This window comes from Pteropus vampyrus, unplaced genomic scaffold (assembly GCF_000151845.1).
Source record: "Pteropus vampyrus isolate Shadow unplaced genomic scaffold, Pvam_2.0 Scaffold335, whole genome shotgun sequence".
Classification (NCBI taxonomy): Eukaryota; Metazoa; Chordata; class Mammalia; order Chiroptera; family Pteropodidae; genus Pteropus; species Pteropus vampyrus.
Window position 1 is genome coordinate 4,455,768 of NW_011889116.1, and position 20,560 is coordinate 4,476,327.

General features: G+C 34.1%; 1 protein-coding gene across 2 annotated transcripts in view; it reads left to right on the top strand.

Moving 5' to 3' along the window:
- The window catches only part of CUL4B (cullin 4B), a 33,034-nt gene that overhangs the window by 9,498 nt on the left and 2,976 nt on the right, over window positions 1-20,560 (top strand). The window contains exons 4-20 of one of the 2 annotated variants that reach the window (XM_011378241.2): window positions 6,399-6,502; window positions 6,988-7,057; window positions 7,849-7,922; window positions 8,724-8,886; window positions 9,033-9,122; window positions 9,423-9,505; window positions 10,135-10,202; window positions 11,141-11,259; window positions 11,859-12,051; window positions 12,956-13,060; window positions 13,555-13,665; window positions 14,103-14,194; window positions 15,294-15,401; window positions 16,279-16,392; window positions 17,125-17,230; window positions 18,354-18,526; window positions 20,167-20,319. In XM_011378241.2, coding sequence (XP_011376543.1) covers window positions 6,399-6,502; window positions 6,988-7,057; window positions 7,849-7,922; window positions 8,724-8,886; window positions 9,033-9,122; window positions 9,423-9,505; window positions 10,135-10,202; window positions 11,141-11,259; window positions 11,859-12,051; window positions 12,956-13,060; window positions 13,555-13,665; window positions 14,103-14,194; window positions 15,294-15,401; window positions 16,279-16,392; window positions 17,125-17,230; window positions 18,354-18,526; window positions 20,167-20,319 — 1,926 coding nt within the window. The remainder of the gene's footprint in view (window positions 1-6,398; window positions 6,503-6,987; window positions 7,058-7,848; window positions 7,923-8,723; window positions 8,887-9,032; window positions 9,123-9,422; window positions 9,506-10,134; window positions 10,203-11,140; window positions 11,260-11,858; window positions 12,052-12,955; window positions 13,061-13,554; window positions 13,666-14,102; window positions 14,195-15,293; window positions 15,402-16,278; window positions 16,393-17,124; window positions 17,231-18,353; window positions 18,527-20,166; window positions 20,320-20,560) is intronic. The other variant, XM_011378244.2, reaches the window with a different exon arrangement.

The following is a 20,560-nucleotide window of genomic DNA, read 5'->3' on the forward strand; positions in this document are numbered from 1 at the left end:
TCACTTTAAAGTTTAAGCATGAAAGTCCCTTGTGTGGATTGCATGTACTGCCTCCTAAGTTTTAAATTTTTAGAATAGAACATGCTCTTCTGAGTACAATTGTAGTAAGCAAAGATTGTCTTTTAAAAGTGGTTTTTAAATGAGAATAGTTTAAAATGAGTTTAAAAATTATCTTTCCTTGACAACTTTGAAATCCTGTATCAGTGAGGCAATAGTTAATGTTGTTTTGGTTTGAATTTTTGTTTGTTTACTTGTTTTTGATTGACTACAGATAGGAATATGGTTAAATGCACTGACTTTTGAGTTGATCGGACTGCTTTAGATTAGAAGTCTGTCACTGTGATAACTTTGGGTGAGTTACTTCTCTAAGCCTTGGTTTCCTCATTTGCAAAATGGGGAAACTAACACTACCTATATGGCAGGGTTTAGTTGTAAATAAAATACAGAAAAGTACTTACCACAGAGCCTGCTATATATACTGCTGGTGGTGGTAATAAATATTTGAGTCTTAAATAAAGATATTTTTATCTTAGATTATGTTTTATTATACAGCTTCAAAGCCACACGTTTTTAAATTCTATCAGCCAGAGCAGCTGGCTGATAGATTACATTCTAAATATGTATTAGTAGACACCATTAACCAATTTGAAATAAATAATAGAAAAAAAGAGGAACTCTCTAGGAATATTGTCCTTCTGCACCATCTCAAGAGTGTATCTTGATTTTACATATGGTAGCTTAATAATTGGAATTTTGGTGTTGGGCTTGTGACTTTTTTACTAAGCAATATTTTAAATTATAGGATCGTTTTCTTCATATTCTCAGTCTTTCTGATAGCTGTGTAATCTTTTTAAATCTGCTACCTTTCTTTGTAGCTCGATGTTTGTTTATATATGAAAGTATAACATTTATTCTTAACATAAATGTCAGTCTATTATCTTTGCAGGCAACCCTAGTCTGTACTTCAATTCTGATGAAAAGAATTTTATCTGTATGAATAATAGGAAATCTTGTTTCGTTAGCTTTTTGTGAAATAAATCTTAAATAATAAACCTTTCTATTAATGATTCATTTATTGAGTAGATGAATCACAGAATAAAGCATCTTACTATAGGTTATTATCCATTGTAAAATCATTGCTTAATTAAGCAGTCAGTGATTATAGGAGAGCAGTTAAATTCTTTGCAGAGATGAATATTGTATTCTATGTAAGTTTAACTGTTATCATTCTGTTGATGTTTTTAAGCTTAGTCTATCATTATGTATTGCTCCTCTTTTTTATTATAGTTGACACATAATATGTTAGTTTCAATGTACAACATAGTGATTTGGCATTTATATACCTTATGAAATGATCACCGCAGTAAGTTTAGTTGTCATTCATCACCAAAAAAAGTTATTACAATATTATTGACTATATTTCCTATGCTGTACATTATATCCCTGTGACTTATTTATAAGTGGAAGTTTGTAACTCTTAATCTCCTTCACTCTTTTTAGCCATCCCCAATCCCCCTTCCCTCTGGCAACTATCAGTTCTCTGTACCTAGGTATATTTCTGTTTTGTTTTGTTTTTAGATTCCACATACAAATGAAATGATATGGCATCTTTGTCTGACTTATTTCACTTAGCATAATATACCCTCTAGGTCTATCCATGTTGTTGCAAATGGCAAGATTTCATTCTTGTTATGGCTGAGTAGTAGTCTGGTATACATACACACGCACGCACGCATGCACGCACGCACACACTTTCCAGAGGGGGCACACAGATGGTCAACTTACATGCGAAAAGATGCTCAGCATCACTAGTCATTGGGGAAATGCAAATCAAAACCACAATGACTGTCATCAAAAAGAGATAACAAGTGTTGGCTAGGATGTGGAGAAAAGGGAATTCTCTTGCCCTGTTGGGGAGATTGCAAATTTGTGCAGCATCTATGGAAAATAGTCTGGAGGTTCCTCAAAAACTTAAAAAATAGAACTACCATACAGCCCAGCAATTCCACTTCTGGGTATTTATCTGAAGAAAATGAACATATTTATTTGGAAAAATACGTGTGCGCCCCTGTGTTCATTGTAGCATTATTTATAGTCGCCAAGATGTGGAAATAACGTAGGCGTCCATCAATAAATGTATCGCTCTTCTTTTTACCAAATTGTTAATCAGTACTATCTCTGCTATTTAAAAGATGTACAACTACAGATACTTAGGCCTTGGTAATTTCAGTCTTAGTTAAGCTCTTTTTACCAGCTGTAAAAAGAAAAATAATTTAGTTTTCATTGTCTGGCTTTCTTTTTTGCAAGTTCTTAGTTTTTGATATATTTTGAATATCTTATTTTAGCCATTTTTACTAGATGTAAAAAGAGTTAATGTAGATTTTATTGCCGTGTCAGTTGTTGAACAGTTTTGTGGTGTGTTTTCTTTCTTTAAGCATATGGTTTGAAAAATAAGATGCAATCTGTTAGGCCAACGACCAGAGTTCAGCACCCTGGTGGGAATTTAATATCTTTCCTAGTGTCTGACATTGTTAAATCAGAAAATTTTCTAAATTTCCTACCTTACCATGTTTAATTCTTTATTTTTTTTTACACTTTGTATTGACTATCCTTATTTTAATCTTCTTAATTTTTTATTTTAGTCTTCTTACCCTCATTTCTACTCCTTCTCTCGTCATGAATGCAGCTTTCTGTGCCTTTCCTGTTTCTTAAATTCTTTCTTCCCCAAAGCATCAAATTTCATGATCTCTAGTTTTGTATTCCATCTGTTACATGTTTATATTTTCTTTGGAGTGTTTTTGATATGACATGTATGGGTTTTGGAGAGGAGGGTCTGGGATTTGGAGGAATAAAGATTAAAACCTTTCCAGAATGTTTTCATTTTATACCTGATTACCTTCAAAAAGGATTTAAGGTAGCATTTTTACCAGTAATGATCGTGAGCTTAAGTAAAAAGATTGTTTTATTTGAGAGACTTGCGTAACTATCTAGAATCTGTTTAATACATATAGTTACAAGTGAAATGAGATTATTTTTGTATTATACTAAATCAGACTTCCAGGGATTTTTAAAGTATTTAGTGAAATGCAAAATAATTAATACATTTCTAAAAGTGCACTTCAAAAATAAAATACAGCTTGTCTCAAACTCCTAAGTAGTGATTTAACTTTCTTATTCATGTTTCTATCCCAGCACCTAACAGGATACTGAGTATTTAGTAAACACTCAATCTTTGTTGAATCAGTGACTGCTTTGTGCAAAGCTGGATTGAAACCATTGGCATATAGAGATCACTTAGTGCTTGCCCTTAAGATGCTTATAATCTAGGAGATTCATGAAATTAGTAGTTTATGACCAGCATTTTTTTTAAGAAATAAAATAGAAAATATCAGATTATATCAAACATAGTAATGGTAAGTGTAGTTTCATGAAGATTTTGTTTCAGGTACATAAATTTATTTTGTGTACAGTGGATTATGACAAAATGTATTTATTACTGTGGCTTGTTAGAATTTTCTGGAAGCCACTGTTTTAGGCACACATGATTGCTCCAAACAAACTTTGCTTAAAAGTGAGGAAAGCATAGTGTTTAGATCACAGGTGTATAGAAGATTATAAACAGACATGAAACTAAAATGGTAAGATTGTGCCTTGAATGCTATGCTAAAAAAGTGTGGTGGTGGGAAAGATATAAAGGGTTTTATTAGGCAAGGCAAGTTTTTAAGTGTTTTCAATACTTAATAGGTTTACCTGATTCAAAGTCCCCCAAATTTTACAGAGCATGTAGTAAACAGTTTCACTTCCACCCCATCCTACAATTCCCAGCTAGTTACCCTTCCACAAACATTATTAGTTTGGGGGATATCCAGAGATGTTTTATGAATGTAAAAGCAACTTTGTGTGTTTTTATTCATTTTCTCTTTTTTTATATAAATTTTAGTAGACCATGCACCACATTAACCTGTTCAGACCTTTGTATTTTTTTATACCAATTATGGGACTTCTTCATAACAGTACATGAAGAGCTTGATGGAAGGTTGTTGGGGAAGGAACTAGATCTAGTCTATATGTTAAGAAGCAGTCAAGGCTAAGTTAGAGAAGCAGAGTGTTCTCTTCCAACTTGACCTTCAAAATTAACCTTAGATGCGCCTGCTTTTCCTACTTTTCTTTCCTCAGACATCTTAAACCATCCTCCAAGTAAACGCAGGTTATGCTGTATGTATATAAACCCCAGCTTAATTCTCTGTTTCTCACTTTTCCCATTAGTTCTTTATCCATTTCTCTCTGGATCTTTGGGACTCCACTTCTTTATCTCTGCTCAGGAAGCCTTTCCTGTCTTGCCCCTGCCCTAAAGACTGGGTTAGGGGCCTTGCCTCTTTGCTTATTTCTATCATAGCACCTAGAACAGTATATTGTATGTTTTCTAGCTAGTTTTTTTCCTTATACTATAAAAGCCCCTTCTATGTACAAGACAGTTGCTAGTTATAGGTATGTTAGTTTTTTTGAGCATGTACTATATTCACCTGGTTCAAAGCTTAAAAGGAATTAAAGAATGTATAGAGCAATGGTCCCCAACCTTTTTGGCACCAGGGATCAGTGCTCCTATGAGAATCTAATGCCTGATGATCTGAGGTGGAGCTGAGGCAGTAATGCTAGCACTGGAGAGTGGCTGCAAATACAGATGAAGCTTTGCTTGCTAGCCTGCTGCTTACCTCTTGCTGTGCAGCCTGGTTCCTAACAGGCCATGGACCAGTATTGGTCCATGGCCCTGGGGTTGGGAACCCCTGATAGAGAGAATTGAGCACATGGTCTTTTTCTGTCATTAAGGAGAATTGGGGGACGGAATACACAAAGGGATAGTGTTGACCCAGTGACAAGTCAGTGTGATATGATTGGTGATAGTGCCAGGTGAGTGTCACTTGTTGCTGAGGCAATTAAGGAAAGGGTATGGAAGAAGTGGGCCCTTGATGAATGGTAAGGAAATATGGTATCTTGTTTGAGAAGATAAATAGATGCGTTCAGAACTACTAGATGGGAGAAAGGGGAACACAGTGCAAGGGAATGGGGAAGTAGGACTTGGAGAATTACTGGAAGTGAGAAATGTGGAGATGAAGTAGGAAAACAGACTCTAAGGAGGGAAATGACAAATGCTGAGAAAATGAGTCACACAAAAGGAATATTGAGATACCATGAGAAGAATACTAAAGGAAGAAGGAGGATAGTCCATAGAGGACCAGAGGCACAGAGTGAACACAGAGGCACATGAAATCAACATAAAGACACCTTTTAGGTGTTTGTGGCCTAACCAAAGGCTCCATGAAAAGTGACCAGTTTGGCCATTGGAAACAGCCTTCTTATTCCTCCTTAGCTTCTGGATCTAATTGGCCTGCTATTTTCTGGTATGGTGTAGTGACGTCTTTCCTCCAATAGTATAAGCGGTTTCCTTTAAGCTTTCTTTTCATTTGCTATTTCATGTACTGGACCTGCATATTCTGACTACATATTTATGAAAACCACTTCGACCAACAGAACTTGCATGCTACCTCACAGTCAGTTTTAATGGAATTTTTGCCTTCTGTTGTGGTGAGAAAGGAATCCTGGTGTTATACTTAAGTCATTGCTAGTTGGAATTGTAGATTATATCAGAGTTCATCCAAGGAGTTTTACTGGCTGTTTTAAATTTGAAAGTCTTTTGATATACATACCAAGAAAAAGTCACTGAAATCTGAAGTTTGCCCTTCTGGGATCTGAGTATAAAAGAAGACCAATTCAACTATTAAATTCAACTATTAGAATTAAGTAAAAATAGTCATTTCTTTCCTAATTAATGTTTATTCAGTTGTACAAATTTAAAACCTATATTTATCTCCAACTGAAATGTTGGAGAAAAATATTTCGAGTTTAATTATATCATACTTATAATCCTGTTAGCAATCATTTCTGCATTGTTCTGTTCAGGAAAACCGAAGAAAGTATAAATTTTAATTCAGTGGTGGTCGGACAATTGGTGAAATTATTTTTTAAACTCAAAATGGACTTCCGCTTATGAAGACAATTAACATTTTAAGAACAAGGCAGCATTTATATGTAGCAGTTGTTATAAATTCAGTGTCTTCACAGGGAGAACTTGGCTTCATTGCCTCCATCCTTAACCTTTACAGCCGTAATCAATACGTGAATTTTTGTGGGTTTTTTTTTTTTGTACAGTACATTGGCTATAAAAATGTTCACCATCTACATTGATATTTTGTTGTTTGACTTTGTGTTTTAAATGGATCCATAACCCTTTTTAATAAGCCGACTTGGTAGATATACCAAAATAATATGAATTTGATGTAGATAATTGACAACCTCCTCCTCCATTCTTTCCTTAAGCAAGTGTCTGTTTAATCTTGCAGGCTGTAGAAAACCTCTGTTCTTACAAGATTTCTGCAAACTTGTACAAACAGCTGAGACAGATTTGTGAAGATCACATCAAAGCACAAATTCATCAGTTCAGAGAATATCCTTTTAAAAACAAAACATCATATACTTTTATCTTGCCCTCCCTCCGTATCCCTCAGTATTTAATCCAGCTTGAAATGGAATACTTGTGTTTTATAGGTTTGTTATTTTTGTTCATTCTGCTTCCAGAGAAAGAAAAAACTAATTTTTGATTTTTAAGCTTTAATCAACATTGTGGTATTAGAGTAAATACATCTTTATCCTTTTTGTCCTAACAAATTTCCATTTGAGGAAAGATAATCTTCTAAGGGAAATCATAAACTGAAAACAATGCTCAGTTATGTCTAAGACTTGTTTTTAAAGGTATTTTTTGTGTGGATCTATTTTTTTTACATTTTAAGAAATAGCATATTTTAAATAATTAAGTGCTATTTAGTTTCATATTAAGTATGTAGAGTATTCCATAATTAAGACAAATGTGCTCTTACATTGCATATGTTACTTGTACTAAACATTTAAAGATATCCTTGACGCACATCTCATGGATTCATTGGATAGTGTTCTTTTTCTAAAGAAGATTGATAGATGCTGGCAGAACCATTGTAGACAAATGGTAAGCTGTAAAAAGTATTGCATTTCAGCTAAATAGTGTAGTTAAAAAATACACTTCTTCAAACACAGGGATAGTAATTTTAAAAGTTTTGTGATAAGGGCCTGCCTCACTATCTGTTCTTGTTCAGAATTGGAAACTAGTTTTGGTTGAGTTTCCTATTTTAAAACTGTAAGTCATAAGTAAACAAGCATTTTAGAATGAGTAGCACCTTAGGATCATTTTTATTTTTGCCACACTTAACCAAAAAGTGTTACATCCAGTCATGATGAATATCCCACCCACTATTTGATTACCTGTAAAGGTGCCTGATGGTCCTACATTTTAGCTTACTCACATCCTGACCTTTTCCTTTCTCCCTAATCTGGTATTACTTTATACCTTATGTTCTGCAAATTAAAAAAATTTAAATCCATCCCCCCTGCCCAAAACCCTACACATAAAATTTAAGGCAGCTTCACTCTGAGCCCTGTTGCTGAGGAAGAATTGTGTGTGTGCCCCCTTGATTCCCTATTTTTTTAATTATTATTTTCAGTTACTTCTCAAGATGCAGAGAAGTCATTGGACCATTTTAAGTGTCCTTTTTCTGGAAAGTACAGGAAGGATTAAGACAATACAGTAGTTTAATAAAAAATGGTGTGGGCATATTCTCGGGTAGATCTGTTTATCTCTATGTTTGATCCTAGTAGTCTAGTATATATTCAAGTGAATCCTGCAATTTTATTATTTTATCGAGAGCAGTTTTTTAGCTTCACAGAATATAAAAATTGTTTGATTTTGTTTTTCATTGGCAGATCATGATCAGGAGCATTTTTTTGTTTCTGGATAGAACTTACGTTCTTCAGAATTCAATGCTACCCTCCATTTGGTAAGCATATGCCAGAAAAAAACATATGAAAAGATTTGTTACAAATCATAGTCAAATCTTAATTACACTAATTGAAGAGAGTAAGTGATACTGTGAGTATTCTCCTAAAAACTCACATTTGGCTTCTAGACTTATGTTTATAGCAATTTTACCTTCTTATGTTTTACCTATGCTCACGTTGGAGATAGCTAACATTCTCTGAGCCCATAATAATTTATGAAGTTTTTTTTTTCTTTTTTGTCAGCTAAGGGAATTAAAGTTAGCTCTGAACTATATGAGTATATAACATTTTATTGCTGATGAAGAGTTTGCTCATCTTTTAACATTATTATGGACAAGTCCATGTAGATACAAAAATAGTATAATGAGCTCTTCCCACCACGTACTTAGCATCTACCTATAGCAATTATTGGAGCTCGCTTATTTTTGAGTACTAAAGCCAGATAACAAATGACCAATTAAGCCTTTGTTACCAGCACAATGAAGACCATTTTCTAACTTAGAACTAAATTTGTCTGTTAAATTGACCAAGAAAGAAATCCACCAAAGGAGACAGTATGAAAAACTTAGTTATGGAGGAAGACAGAAATTTAGCTTCAGGTCTCATTAAAGAAAAAAAATGAGTTTCCTACATGCTTTAATTTAATAATGTTATTTAAGATTAAATGTGTGGATTTTATTATTTTACAATTGCTGCTTCAAAGCCTGGAGTCATAATTAACATGTGAGAAGTTAAGCCTCTCCAGAAGTGGTATTGTTGTCAATTAATTTAGGTTATATATATATATTTTTTTATTTTAGGGACATGGGACTGGAGTTATTTAGGGCTCATATTATAAGTGATCAGAAAGTCCAGAATAAGACAATTGATGGCATTCTTCTCTTGATTGAGAGGGAAAGAAATGGTGAAGCAATTGATAGAAGTTTACTCCGAAGCCTTTTAAGCATGCTCTCTGATTTGCAAGTAAGTTAACTAATTCAGTTACTACAGAGCTGATGGCTATCCCTAGTTTGATGTTCAAAACCAGATTCATAGTGATGTTCACATGGAGGATATTTAATACATAATTAATAAATAAATAAACTCCTTTATTTGTTTCTCCTTCCCAGATTTATCAGGATTCTTTTGAACAACGATTTTTGGAAGAAACTAACCGGCTTTACGCAGCTGAAGGCCAAAAATTAATGCAGGAAAGAGAGGTATTTAAAAATCATTATTAATAAATCCACTGTGTCTCACAATAGACCTAACTTTATAGAACATAAGCTGCCCTTTGCATTTATCTTCCCAACATTGTGATGCTTTTCTCTCACTTAGCTGCTCCTTTCTTTTCTCTCTTCTTAAAGGCCAGAATTCTGGATCATAAGCTCTACCTATAATTTTACATATGATTCAACCCTGTCACATTTGACAGGGCTGCTCCCAGGATCTTTTGGACTTGACATTTTCTGAATGATTTATGGGGAGGAAAACAATAATATAAAAAACTATCTTTGTAGGTTCCTGAATATCTTCATCATGTTAACAAACGTCTAGAAGAAGAAACAGACAGACTTATTACTTACTTAGATCAGACTACCCAGTAAGTATTACATGCTCTGCCTAATAGCCTTAACCTGTGTCGTTGAATCGCTTAAGGCATTTTAGGCATTCCCCAAATGTGTTAGGAACTATTTTCAGGTGTGATTTGAGATTTTTTAACAATTGATTTCATAATGCATACTTCAAGTTGTTATTTTCCCTAGCTTATTAGATTTGATCAAGGATTTGATTATTGGTTGTGTTTATGTGTTTAAGATGTAATTAAAAATAGTATTAGAAACTGATGTGATCTTTGAAATTTTCAGGCCAATTAAAATTTCATGGATGTTCATAGGAGAAATTGTTTTTGTGCTTTCTTAAATATTACCAAACAAGGAGTTCCTGTAAGCAGCATAAGTAACTTCTTTGCCTTCCTAATAAAAGCAGAGAAATTTAGATAAAGGCAGTCATGGGAAGACCTTGGAAATATTTATTTCATGATGTAAATCAAATTCTGGAATATGCACTATTTCTCTTCTTTTAGGCATAGATTAACTCTGAGCACCAATAAATTTATACACAGGATAGGAATATTACAGTGAACATAAAACAAGTTATTTGAAGCCAGGAAGAGGCTTTAAATTTTCAGCAAAGTCAAATCTCAATAATTCTCAACTTTTTTCCTTGTAGGAAGTCATTAATTGCTACTGTAGAAAAACAACTTCTTGGTGAACACTTAACAGCAATTCTTCAGAAAGGTAATTGGCAACTTTTAAATCAGATTATTTTTAAAATGGCAACAGGGAACAATTAGAAACAAATTTTAAAGATTTCCCTTTTAATAGCTTGATAGCATGTGGTGGCTGCATTTCTGAGGATGGACACAACCCTTTTTCCCTATTCATCACAGTAAACTTTCAAAGAGGTGCCTCTTTCCTTAACTTAAAGATACAGGAACTGAGATGAGAGGGGTCCACCAACAACAATAAAGAAACAGGGAATTTGGGAATTCTTAATTTGTAAGACTACAGTAAAGAAATGCATTCCTTTTTGCACCAAAATGTTTTGTTTATAGCATATAAAACCAAGCACTTCTACCAAGCATTTCTAAGTGATCTTAGAATGTACCCTGCATTTACTTTGACCGTGCCACAAATAGGCAAAAGTCTTACCTTTCTTTCAAACCATCTTTTCTTTTGTATAAAATGGGTATATTTTAGAACTTTGTTGTAGTTATACTATTATTTCATTCCGAAAATCAAATACATTAGAACCTCATTTAAACTTGGCCTATTAATGTATGGTTTTACTATATCACAGCCCATATCCAGTAGTCAAATATAGCTATGTACACTAATGCCAGATATAACATGGCTGCACATATGAAATATTTGTAATATGTACTTATGTAAACCAGTTTTTATAAATTGGTTTGTACATCTGATCTACCATGTTAAATTGTACAAACCATTAGACAATTATTTTTATTTTTAATTAGGCTTAAGTTCCCTATATTTAGTTTTCACTTGGAAAGGTGATTATGTATTTGGATTTAATTCAAAGCAAATCTCTTTATTAAAATTCACAGACTAGTCATAGTTCAGACTAGTATTACAATAATAATTTAACTTAATTTTCATTAAAATACCTGACATTTTTGTTTACTTTTTTAATACCAAAATGTTTTAAAATTCAGGTTTAAATAACCTTCTTGATGAAAACCGAATTCAAGATTTATCTCTCCTGTATCAGCTCTTCAGTAGAGTTCGAGGTGGAGTTCAGGTTCTCTTGCAGCAGTGGATTGAATACATTAAGGTATTAACAATTAACCTGAATTTTTTTTCTCGTTCATGGCTTATAATCTGTACACCCAGAGTGCATATCAGCAAACATTTCTTGTTAGATCCATTTTTTTTTTTAAATAATGAGAGTTTTGAGAGCAGTCAACCTAAGAATGATAACTGTGTGGCAAATTAGCAATTAGACACCTTCTTGATGTCTGCTGTGATTCCTAGCTCCAATACTTATAGCAGTGAATGTGGAAAAATAAAGGGAACCTTTTTTGGATCCAAAATTTCTTTCCCTTCTTAAATCTTACATAGAAGCCAGATTGTCATTTTTTAAAAAGTCAAAGCTGACTTTTTTAAAAGTAGGGAAAAGAGCCTAGAGACTTATAATTATATCCCATTATGATATTGTATACCCAGTGGTCATTCCTTATTTCGTGTTTATAGATGAATGGTATCAGTCTGGATGTTTTGTCGCTTTCTTTTCCTGATTTCAAAAATAGCTTTATTTTACTTTACTTTTTGAGATTTAAAAAATATGTATACCTATTTAAAAATATGATTTGGGGATTGTTTTCATCATAGATATTTCAGTTCTAGTAAAATGTGGTAATTTTTATTTTTTAGGCATTTGGCAGTACTATTGTTATTAATCCTGAAAAAGATAAAACCATGGTTCAAGAATTGCTGGATTTTAAAGATAAGGTTGACCATATAATTGATATCTGTTTTCTGAAGAATGAAAAGTTTATCAACGCCATGAAAGAAGCATTTGAAACATTCATTAATAAAAGACCAAACAAACCTGCTGAGCTTATAGGTATTTTTTCCAGTCCCTTTTTCCAGTTCTTTAATGGTCTTCTTTTACTCATAACATTCTCAGTTAATCTGAAATTTCAACAGGGTTGTAATATATTAACACCTCATTGATTCCAGGTTGCTTAGCTGGTAGTTTCTAAAAACTTTGGATAAGTCCTTCAAGCTAAAGCCCACCTGTTAAACGTAATGTTCTTTCACTATAAGACAGTACCTTGGACACTATTTACTTTTATTTATAATTACCTTTAGGTCCGTTTTATAAGCCTACAGCAATTTAGAGGTGAGGCAGGGTGCTCTTTTTAGAGGGCCACACTTAGGGCTGCAAGAAAAGATAGCAGAAATTACAGTTTCCAGTGAGACAGGGAAAATGTCCAGGACAAAAACAAACCTAATAGTCTGAACCCATTTAGTGTAAGAGTGTTATATACTGTAATGCTTTTCAGGTATTCTTACCCAAGTACCCCTTAATGTCAGAAGAGGAGGTACCCTGAGAAGGTCTATCATCCTCTGGAAAAAAAAAAAAGATGAAATTTCATTGGTGTACTGCTTATCCTTAATATTTTTGCAGATTTTGCCTCCAACTCTGTAATGGATCTGGTTTGTTTTAATAGAAAAGTAGTATTTAAGATTGCTTACCATCATTGTAAAATGGATACCCTAGTGGAAAGTGTATTAGATCTGGAGCCAGAAGACTTGAGTTTGAGTTCAGGCTCTCATATTTATTAGCTCTGTGACATTGAACAAGTCATTTCATTTGCCTTACTTTGGAGACTTTAAAAAGTGCATATATACCTCTAAAGCACTGAAAATACTCAGTATATCATACTTCTTTCTGTTTAAGTGTAATGCTCATTACCTCATGGATACTCATGATCTCTAAACAGCAAACTTTATCCCCATTTTAGCTAAGTATGTAGATTCAAAGCTTCGTGCTGGCAACAAAGAAGCTACAGATGAGGAACTTGAAAAAATGTTGGATAAAATTATGATCATATTTAGATTTATCTATGGTAAGTCTATTTTTCTTTTAATATTTTCTTTTAAAACAAAGCACTCAACAGAGAAATTAGCAAGTATAATCAACCTGGAGGAAGTATTATTTGGGAGTTAAATATTTAAAATTCTATTATATTGCTTGCATTTAATTCAATGGGGTACTTTGAGGAATGTTATTTAATTGCCTTGTGTTTTGACTTTTCCACTATAAAAAGCCTCGTTTCTTGTTACCTGTTTTAATCCCTAGAGTATTGACATTAAAGCTACTGGTTGACTAAAGCTTTTCTAAAGCAAAGTTTATGCACTCTTAATTTTTTATAGCAAAGAACTTTTGAAATGTCTGGTACAAAAGTCTGCCTCTGATGTTTCTTATATTTAACAAACTTGGATAAAATGTAAGAATTTAAATAACTTGGAGTAATGGTATGATTTATTAAATACTTTGGAGCAGTTTTGTCAGAACTTTTTATTGGAATGTTGTGAAGTTGTGTTTTATTATTTAACATAGGCAAGGATGTTTTTGAGGCCTTCTATAAGAAAGATTTAGCCAAGCGCCTGTTAGTTGGGAAGAGTGCATCTGTAGATGCTGAAAAATCAATGCTGTCCAAACTTAAACATGGTATGTTTCTCATTCTTTACGTTCCTTCTTTGATTTCTGAGAGAAAATGTGTTAGCTTAATTTTGACTCTTGTCAGTCACTGTATGTTCATATGATGAAAACATAAATTGAGTAAGTTCATTAGGTTTCCAACCTATTGTACATATCCAGAGCTGTTGTGATTTTTTTAAAAAGTAAAGCATTGTTCTTGTTTTTATTATTTGTATAAAAGTTTCCCATTTTTGTTATGCCTAAATAGTAACTAAGGTTACTGTAAGATTAAAGAGTTTGACTCTGAATTAGTGGGGGCATACACTTTTGGTTAAGGATTTTCTTATTCTTAGGAATAGTTAAGATCACATTTCATGCTAAAGTAAGTTTTTTGCATTTCATGTTTTCAATTTTAAATTCTCTATTTTTAACCACTTTGATATATTATGTGTAAACATCTTTAATAGAATGTGGAGCTGCTTTCACCAGCAAACTTGAAGGAATGTTTAAAGACATGGAACTTTCTAAAGACATCATGATTCAGTTCAAACAGGTAAAAGCGAGTTAACCTCTTACTTAATTCCTTGAACTTAAATGTATTTAGTTATCTCCTTTGTACTGAAGAGGATAAATAGAAGCATGTTTTGTTGTAAATATTTCATAGCAACTTAGATGATAATCACAATAGAGAAAAAAATCACTGATGAAATGTAAATATATTTGACCTACTTCAGAATTTATTCTCAATGTACACCCAAGGTAACAAAACTATAAATAAAATGTTTTGAACTGAAGTCAGGGCAAGAAAAGCTGTAACTAGATAGTGAGAACAGGGCTTCCTCCAGCATCTAATCACTGTTGATGATTTGCATGTTCAAAGGTGGCAATGAAGAATGAGGAGAAGCAATAGAGTGGTTGTGTACAGCCTTTGGGGACATTGGAAATGAAAAGCTAGATCCATAGTTTTGCAGATGTTGGTAGAAGGTGGTTTTGAAATATTTAAGAGAATAGATATAGTGATAGCAAATTAGATTTTCCTCTCAGGGTTTTAATAATGACTTCTTTACCACTATATTGCTGTGGTGAGAAATGAAAGTAGAAGACTCAAGAGAAAGATGAGGGTCAGTGGGATCATGGGTCTTATAGTAGCTACAGAATAGGGTTTATCTGCTTTGCCCTTTCCACATTTTCTTTCTCCCCCACTTCAGGTCACCCCCTGCAAACAGCTAGTGGAGCAAATGAAAAACCAGATACTTGGGCTGGCTGGTGGGGCGAGGAATGGGGGTTGCTGCTAGGTGTTCTAAGCCACATAAGGGTCTCTAAAGGTGGAGACTGCAGGTGGTATGGGGAAAAGAATGGAGAAGAGATCCTATAACAGCCCAGCTATATGTGAGAAATTACTTGTCGATAATGCCTCTAATGAGGTCATGTGATCCTTTTGTGCCATTGTAACAAAATGGTAACCAATACGTTTTTCTAATACACTTAATAAAGGCTTCATTTATATTCCTTTTAATAGTTGACCTTTATTTTAGAGATGGTCAGTATTCACATATAATTGTATAATGGGTAACTTTTTGAATGGATCATTATTATGACATGAAATGTATGCACTTTTAGTTTTAAGATCTCAGTATGTGCGTTTGATCTTACTGTAGTATATGCAGAACCAGAATGTACCTGGGAATATTGAATTAACTGTGAATATCCTGACAATGGGTTATTGGCCAACATATGTGCCTATGGAAGTCCATTTACCACCAGAGGTAAGAGTTGCTGATTGTTGACTTGAGTTATAAGCATAGAAATATACGACACTTCTATTTTGCTTGTCATTGAAAAATAGATACTTTTTGAAAGTTTGTGTCAGTAAGCACACCCACACCAAATGCCGACTGTTTTAATAATTCACTCTTCTACTTATGTTACTCTTATACTAATATCATTACAGCATAGCTAATGATGCCAAGTTTCTGGCTTCAGGGCTAATTTCCCTGACTCTTCTTTCAGTTCCCCAGGTTGTATTCACCACTCTGCCCAGCTATCACAAATTCTTGCCCATATGTCACCTGGGGGTTGGATTGCTGAGTGATGAGTGCTTGCATAAATTTATCCTAATTCATGAGGGGAACTGTCTAATGCAGGACTGAAGCTTAGAAAAGGGGTTAAGGCTAGAGAGACAGATACTAAGAATCCTCCATGGAGATAATCATGGGCACCCAGGAAGTAGATCTCCCTTGTTAAGAGGAAAAATATAGAAACAGGAAGAAAAAGCCTGAGGCAGAACTTTGGAAAGGGCTCACATTTGGCAGGTGGTAGGAAGAGGAAACTGTGGAGGAAACCAATGAAGAAGCAATAGTGAGATAAAGGAACCAGCATGGTGCAGAGGCACAAAAGGCATTTGAGGTGAATGTTTTAATAAAGGCGCTGAATAAATATTGCAGAGAGAGTAAAGAGTGTGAAGAATGATAAATGCCATTAGATTTGGTAGTTGGGAGATCATTACCTTACAGCAGTGATCAGTGGACCTACTGAGTGGTCTTAAAAACGTCCAGAAATTATTATACATGAGGTATATATAAAGAGTGGTGAATGCAATATTGGATACAGAGCTTAAATAAAGCTTTAATTTATTTACCGTAGATGGTAAAACTTCAGGAGATTTTCAAGACATTTTACCTAGGCAAACACAGTGGCAGGAAACTTCAGTGGCAGTCGACTCTAGGACACTGTGTGCTAAAGGCAGAATTTAAAGAGGTAAGTGGATGTTCCCCAAACTTAATTTTCACCTTCGTCTTTGATGTTGAGGTCACCGCTCTTAACTCATTTATAAATTTATCCTAAATATCTGCTTGACAGTGATAGCTTCTCACAGCTTTACGTATTATAAGAATGTGGTCTTTTCCACGGCTGATTTGGCCTTGGCGCAAACTGAAAACAATAACCCATTTTCCCACCCTTTTCCCACCCTTTTCCCACCTGTGGATGCAGAATTTACACTGCTCTCTTTTGGGCAGGAAACTTCTTTTCTTGTTGACAGGGGCTAGAGAATAGAGTAAGTGTTAAGGGGAACAGTTCTCATATCTAATGTCAAAGAGTTCCTTCAATTTTTCATGACTTACCTAAATCAAAAAAGTCAAAAATGTATTTGAAATAGTGATTCATTGCTGTTCATAATAAACATCTGTAATGACACATAAGGCTAAGTTATTAATTTTCATTACTTTGTTGTTCAGTTTTAATTAAAAGGCTTAAAAAAAGACCTGTAGAAAGGTAACCCGATCCTTCCTCCTGTTTTAGGTAGGATCACACCTAAGCCCTACACCGAACATACTGGCTTTTCTGGATGATGTTAATCCATGTTTCTGAATCCACTAATTGAATCCGCTAATTGAAAAAATGCTTTTTCTATAAGACATTAGTCATTTGATTAATTTTTCATGTGTGTTTTTTTTAAATGATGGCTAAACACTGCTGTTTCTCCAACAGGGTAAAAAAGAACTCCAGGTGTCTCTTTTTCAAACACTGGTGCTGCTAATGTTTAATGAGGGAGAGGAGTTCAGTTTAGAAGAGATCAAGCAGGCTACCGGAATAGGTTTGTGTTGAATCAGTTAATTAGCAAGCATTATTCAGTGTCCACTATGATGTACACGCCACTAAGTTAAGAGCTCTGGGGGGATACAAAGGAATAATCCCTTTCCTCAGCACTCATAATGTAACCACTGGGAAAGGGGGAAATGACACTTGAAATAATTTCACAGCCATTAAGTACCAATCTGTGGTGCTGACTAGGAGTGTGTTAGGAATTCAGCAAAGCAAGAGATCATTGTGGACTGGCACCACTGGAAAAGCCTTCATGAAAAGGGTGGGACTTGAGTTAAGGAGAAGGCATATGTTGCAAGGGAAATATTGTGAGAAAAGGCTTCGAGGCAGGTATGAGCACAATGTGGGCAGGAATCATGAAGAGTAACTGCTGCAGCACAGAACAGGGAGATAATAAGATAGATAAGATGGGTAGAGCCTGATCATAGAGAGCCTTACAAATCTAGCACATGAAACCTACGTTGTAGAGTCTCAAGCATGTGATATAATGGAAGTGACTTATTTGGACAACTAACCTGGAATAGGTAATTAGGTAAATAGACAATAGGGCAGCTTAGAGGATGAAGAGGTTCCTAGTGGGGTAATTCAGGCATAAAGTGATAAAGGGCTTAGACTAAAATGAGGCCAGCGAGAATGGAGAAGGAGCATCTCTAAGGAAGTAACAACTTACTAGGTATTTGGAGGATGAAGGAGAAGGAAGATTTAAAGATGATTCCAGGGTTTCTCACCTGAGTAGGTTGGTAGCTTCACAACTAACAGTTGGAAAGAGGACACCGTTTTATGGGGAAGATAATGAATAAAACTTTGAACATACTGGAGTGATGATAATAAAACAACAAAGTGAATGAAGGTGTCCTTTAAATGTGAGAGTGGCAAGAAATGAGATGTCATTTCTGAAGATTTGGTAGTTATCTACATGGAATGATGATTGAAGCCGTTAAAGGATTACCAGGGAAAAAAAAGCCATTAGATAGAACAAAGAGGAAGTCATTGGTGACCTTGGGGGGTGGTGGGGACAGTTTTAATAGAGGGATGGGGTTGAAGCTAGATTGAAGTTGAATGTAGCTGTTCTTGTTGATGAGCTAGTAACAACTAAGCCACTGTTTCTTCTTCAGAGGATGGAGAGTTAAGGAGAACACTGCAGTCTTTGGCCTGTGGCAAGGCTAGAGTTCTGGCAAAAAATCCAAAGGGCAAAGATATCGAAGATGGTGACAAGTTCATTTGTAATGATGATTTCAAACACAAACTTTTCAGGATAAAAATCAATCAAATCCAGATGAAAGAAACGGTATATCTTTTGCTTTCTCCTCGTCCTAATACACTGGAATTGTGTTCATAATAAAATTTATAAAGAAGATTTTATGCCTACCTAGAATACTACCACTAACATTATTTTCCATGCCTATATCTGGCTCAGTGTATTTCAGTATTTGATTTCACATTTTTGTGGAGGAGGTGGACATAGTTGGGCTTGATACTCAATAGTTTTATATTCTGCTTTTTTTGTTTAACATTAAATGTTTAGACTTTTTCCACGCCATTAAATATCTTGATAAAATGGCAGATGACCACACAATATTATTTTGCATGGCTATTATAATTTATTCAACCAGTGTCCATTATTGGACAATTAAATTCATAACTTTTTCGTATTATAAATAGGACTGCAAGAAATCTTTGTACCTAAATCTTGATCTCTCTGAGACTTTCCTTATGATAAATTCATGGAAGTAGACCTTTTGGGTCAAAAAGTATGAACATTTTAAGAGTCTTAATACATTATGTCATATTGTATTCCAGAAAGGCTGGACCAATTTACATTTTGTCTAGCAGCATGACTTGCGGGTCTTAACAGTGTCCTTACCAGCACTAAAGATATTTTCTTTTTAAAATCTTCCCAACTTGCTTGATGAAAAATCTGAATGACTTATTATTTCTTTGATTAACAGTGAATATTTTGTTGGTTTTTGCCTTTTGAATTTGTAAGAGACTTTTATTAAGAAAATCAAGAACTGCAGCATTTCTTGAAACCAGTTGGTTTCAGTTCCAGTAGATTTAATGCAGGGCTTGAGAAAAAGTTTGAATGTGGGACAGAAGTCAGTATCTCAGACAAGTCCTGTCTTGTTCACATTCACATCAAAGGCATGACATTCCCTTAGAAGATTACTGTGTCCTTTTAAAACATTTATGCTGTAACAGAAAAAAAAACCGATGGCAAAAAGCCCAAATTATTCTAGGTGCTAAAGATGAATATTTTTGCTTTAGCATTAAAATTGGTAAACTGACTTATAAACATCTAAATTTCTGTTAGTCTTGAATGAATATAAGCACTAACAGTATGCATTTCTGATATACATATTAACATTTTTTTTTATTTTTAAAGTAGCTCTTCTATTTAGTTTTCAAAATTTGGGGTGACATTGGTCATTAAACTCAAATAGGTTTCAAGTGTATAATTCAGTAATACGTCATATGTACAAAAATATTTTTTTAAAAAAATTGGTTCTCTTAGCTAGTTAGTACTGTACTTTGAATCAGAGGTCAAAGTCAATCATTTTTAGAGATAAGCTATTGACAGAAATCTAGTCAATAATAACCCCTTGTGACATATTTAGAAGATTTCAAGAACAGAGTAAAAGAAAATGATAAATTCAGCGTCAGCTAGTCTCTATTTCTAGAAAAGTAGCTCTTTTCTATTAACTAATATTGGCATTACCGCATAGGTACCGGGCAATATAAATTAGGACAGAAAGGAATTACATTAGTAGGGTTTTTTTTTCTGTCGTTTTCTGTATGTTTAAGATTCCTTTAGAGAATTCAGCATATTTTAAGCATTAACAGTGTGTCATGTCTCTAAAATGTACAATTTCTGTAAGTAAGCAAGTTCCATGTCAGGTACATTTCCTAAGTTTAAAACTTTTTTGTTAGGTCGAAGAACAAGCAAGCACTACAGAAAGAGTATTTCAAGACAGGCAGTATCAAATTGATGCTGCAATTGTTCGAATTATGAAGATGAGAAAGACACTTAGCCACAATCTCCTTGTTTCAGAAGTATACAACCAGTTGAAATTTCCAGTAAAGGTAGGTACTTTTGTGTTTTTACATTGAGCTTGTTATCTATAAAAGGGACTGAATACATTAGATTTTTAAACAGAAATCTTACAAACAGAATAAAGCCTCAAGATCATTTGGAGGAACAGTTTTAATTTCTCAAGTTCATATATATGATTCTAAAAGAACCTTTATTGGCATATGTGGGCAGCTGTGACAAAAGGAAGAAAACAATTTTAAAAAGCTTTTATACCTGAAAGTTTAGCTGCTA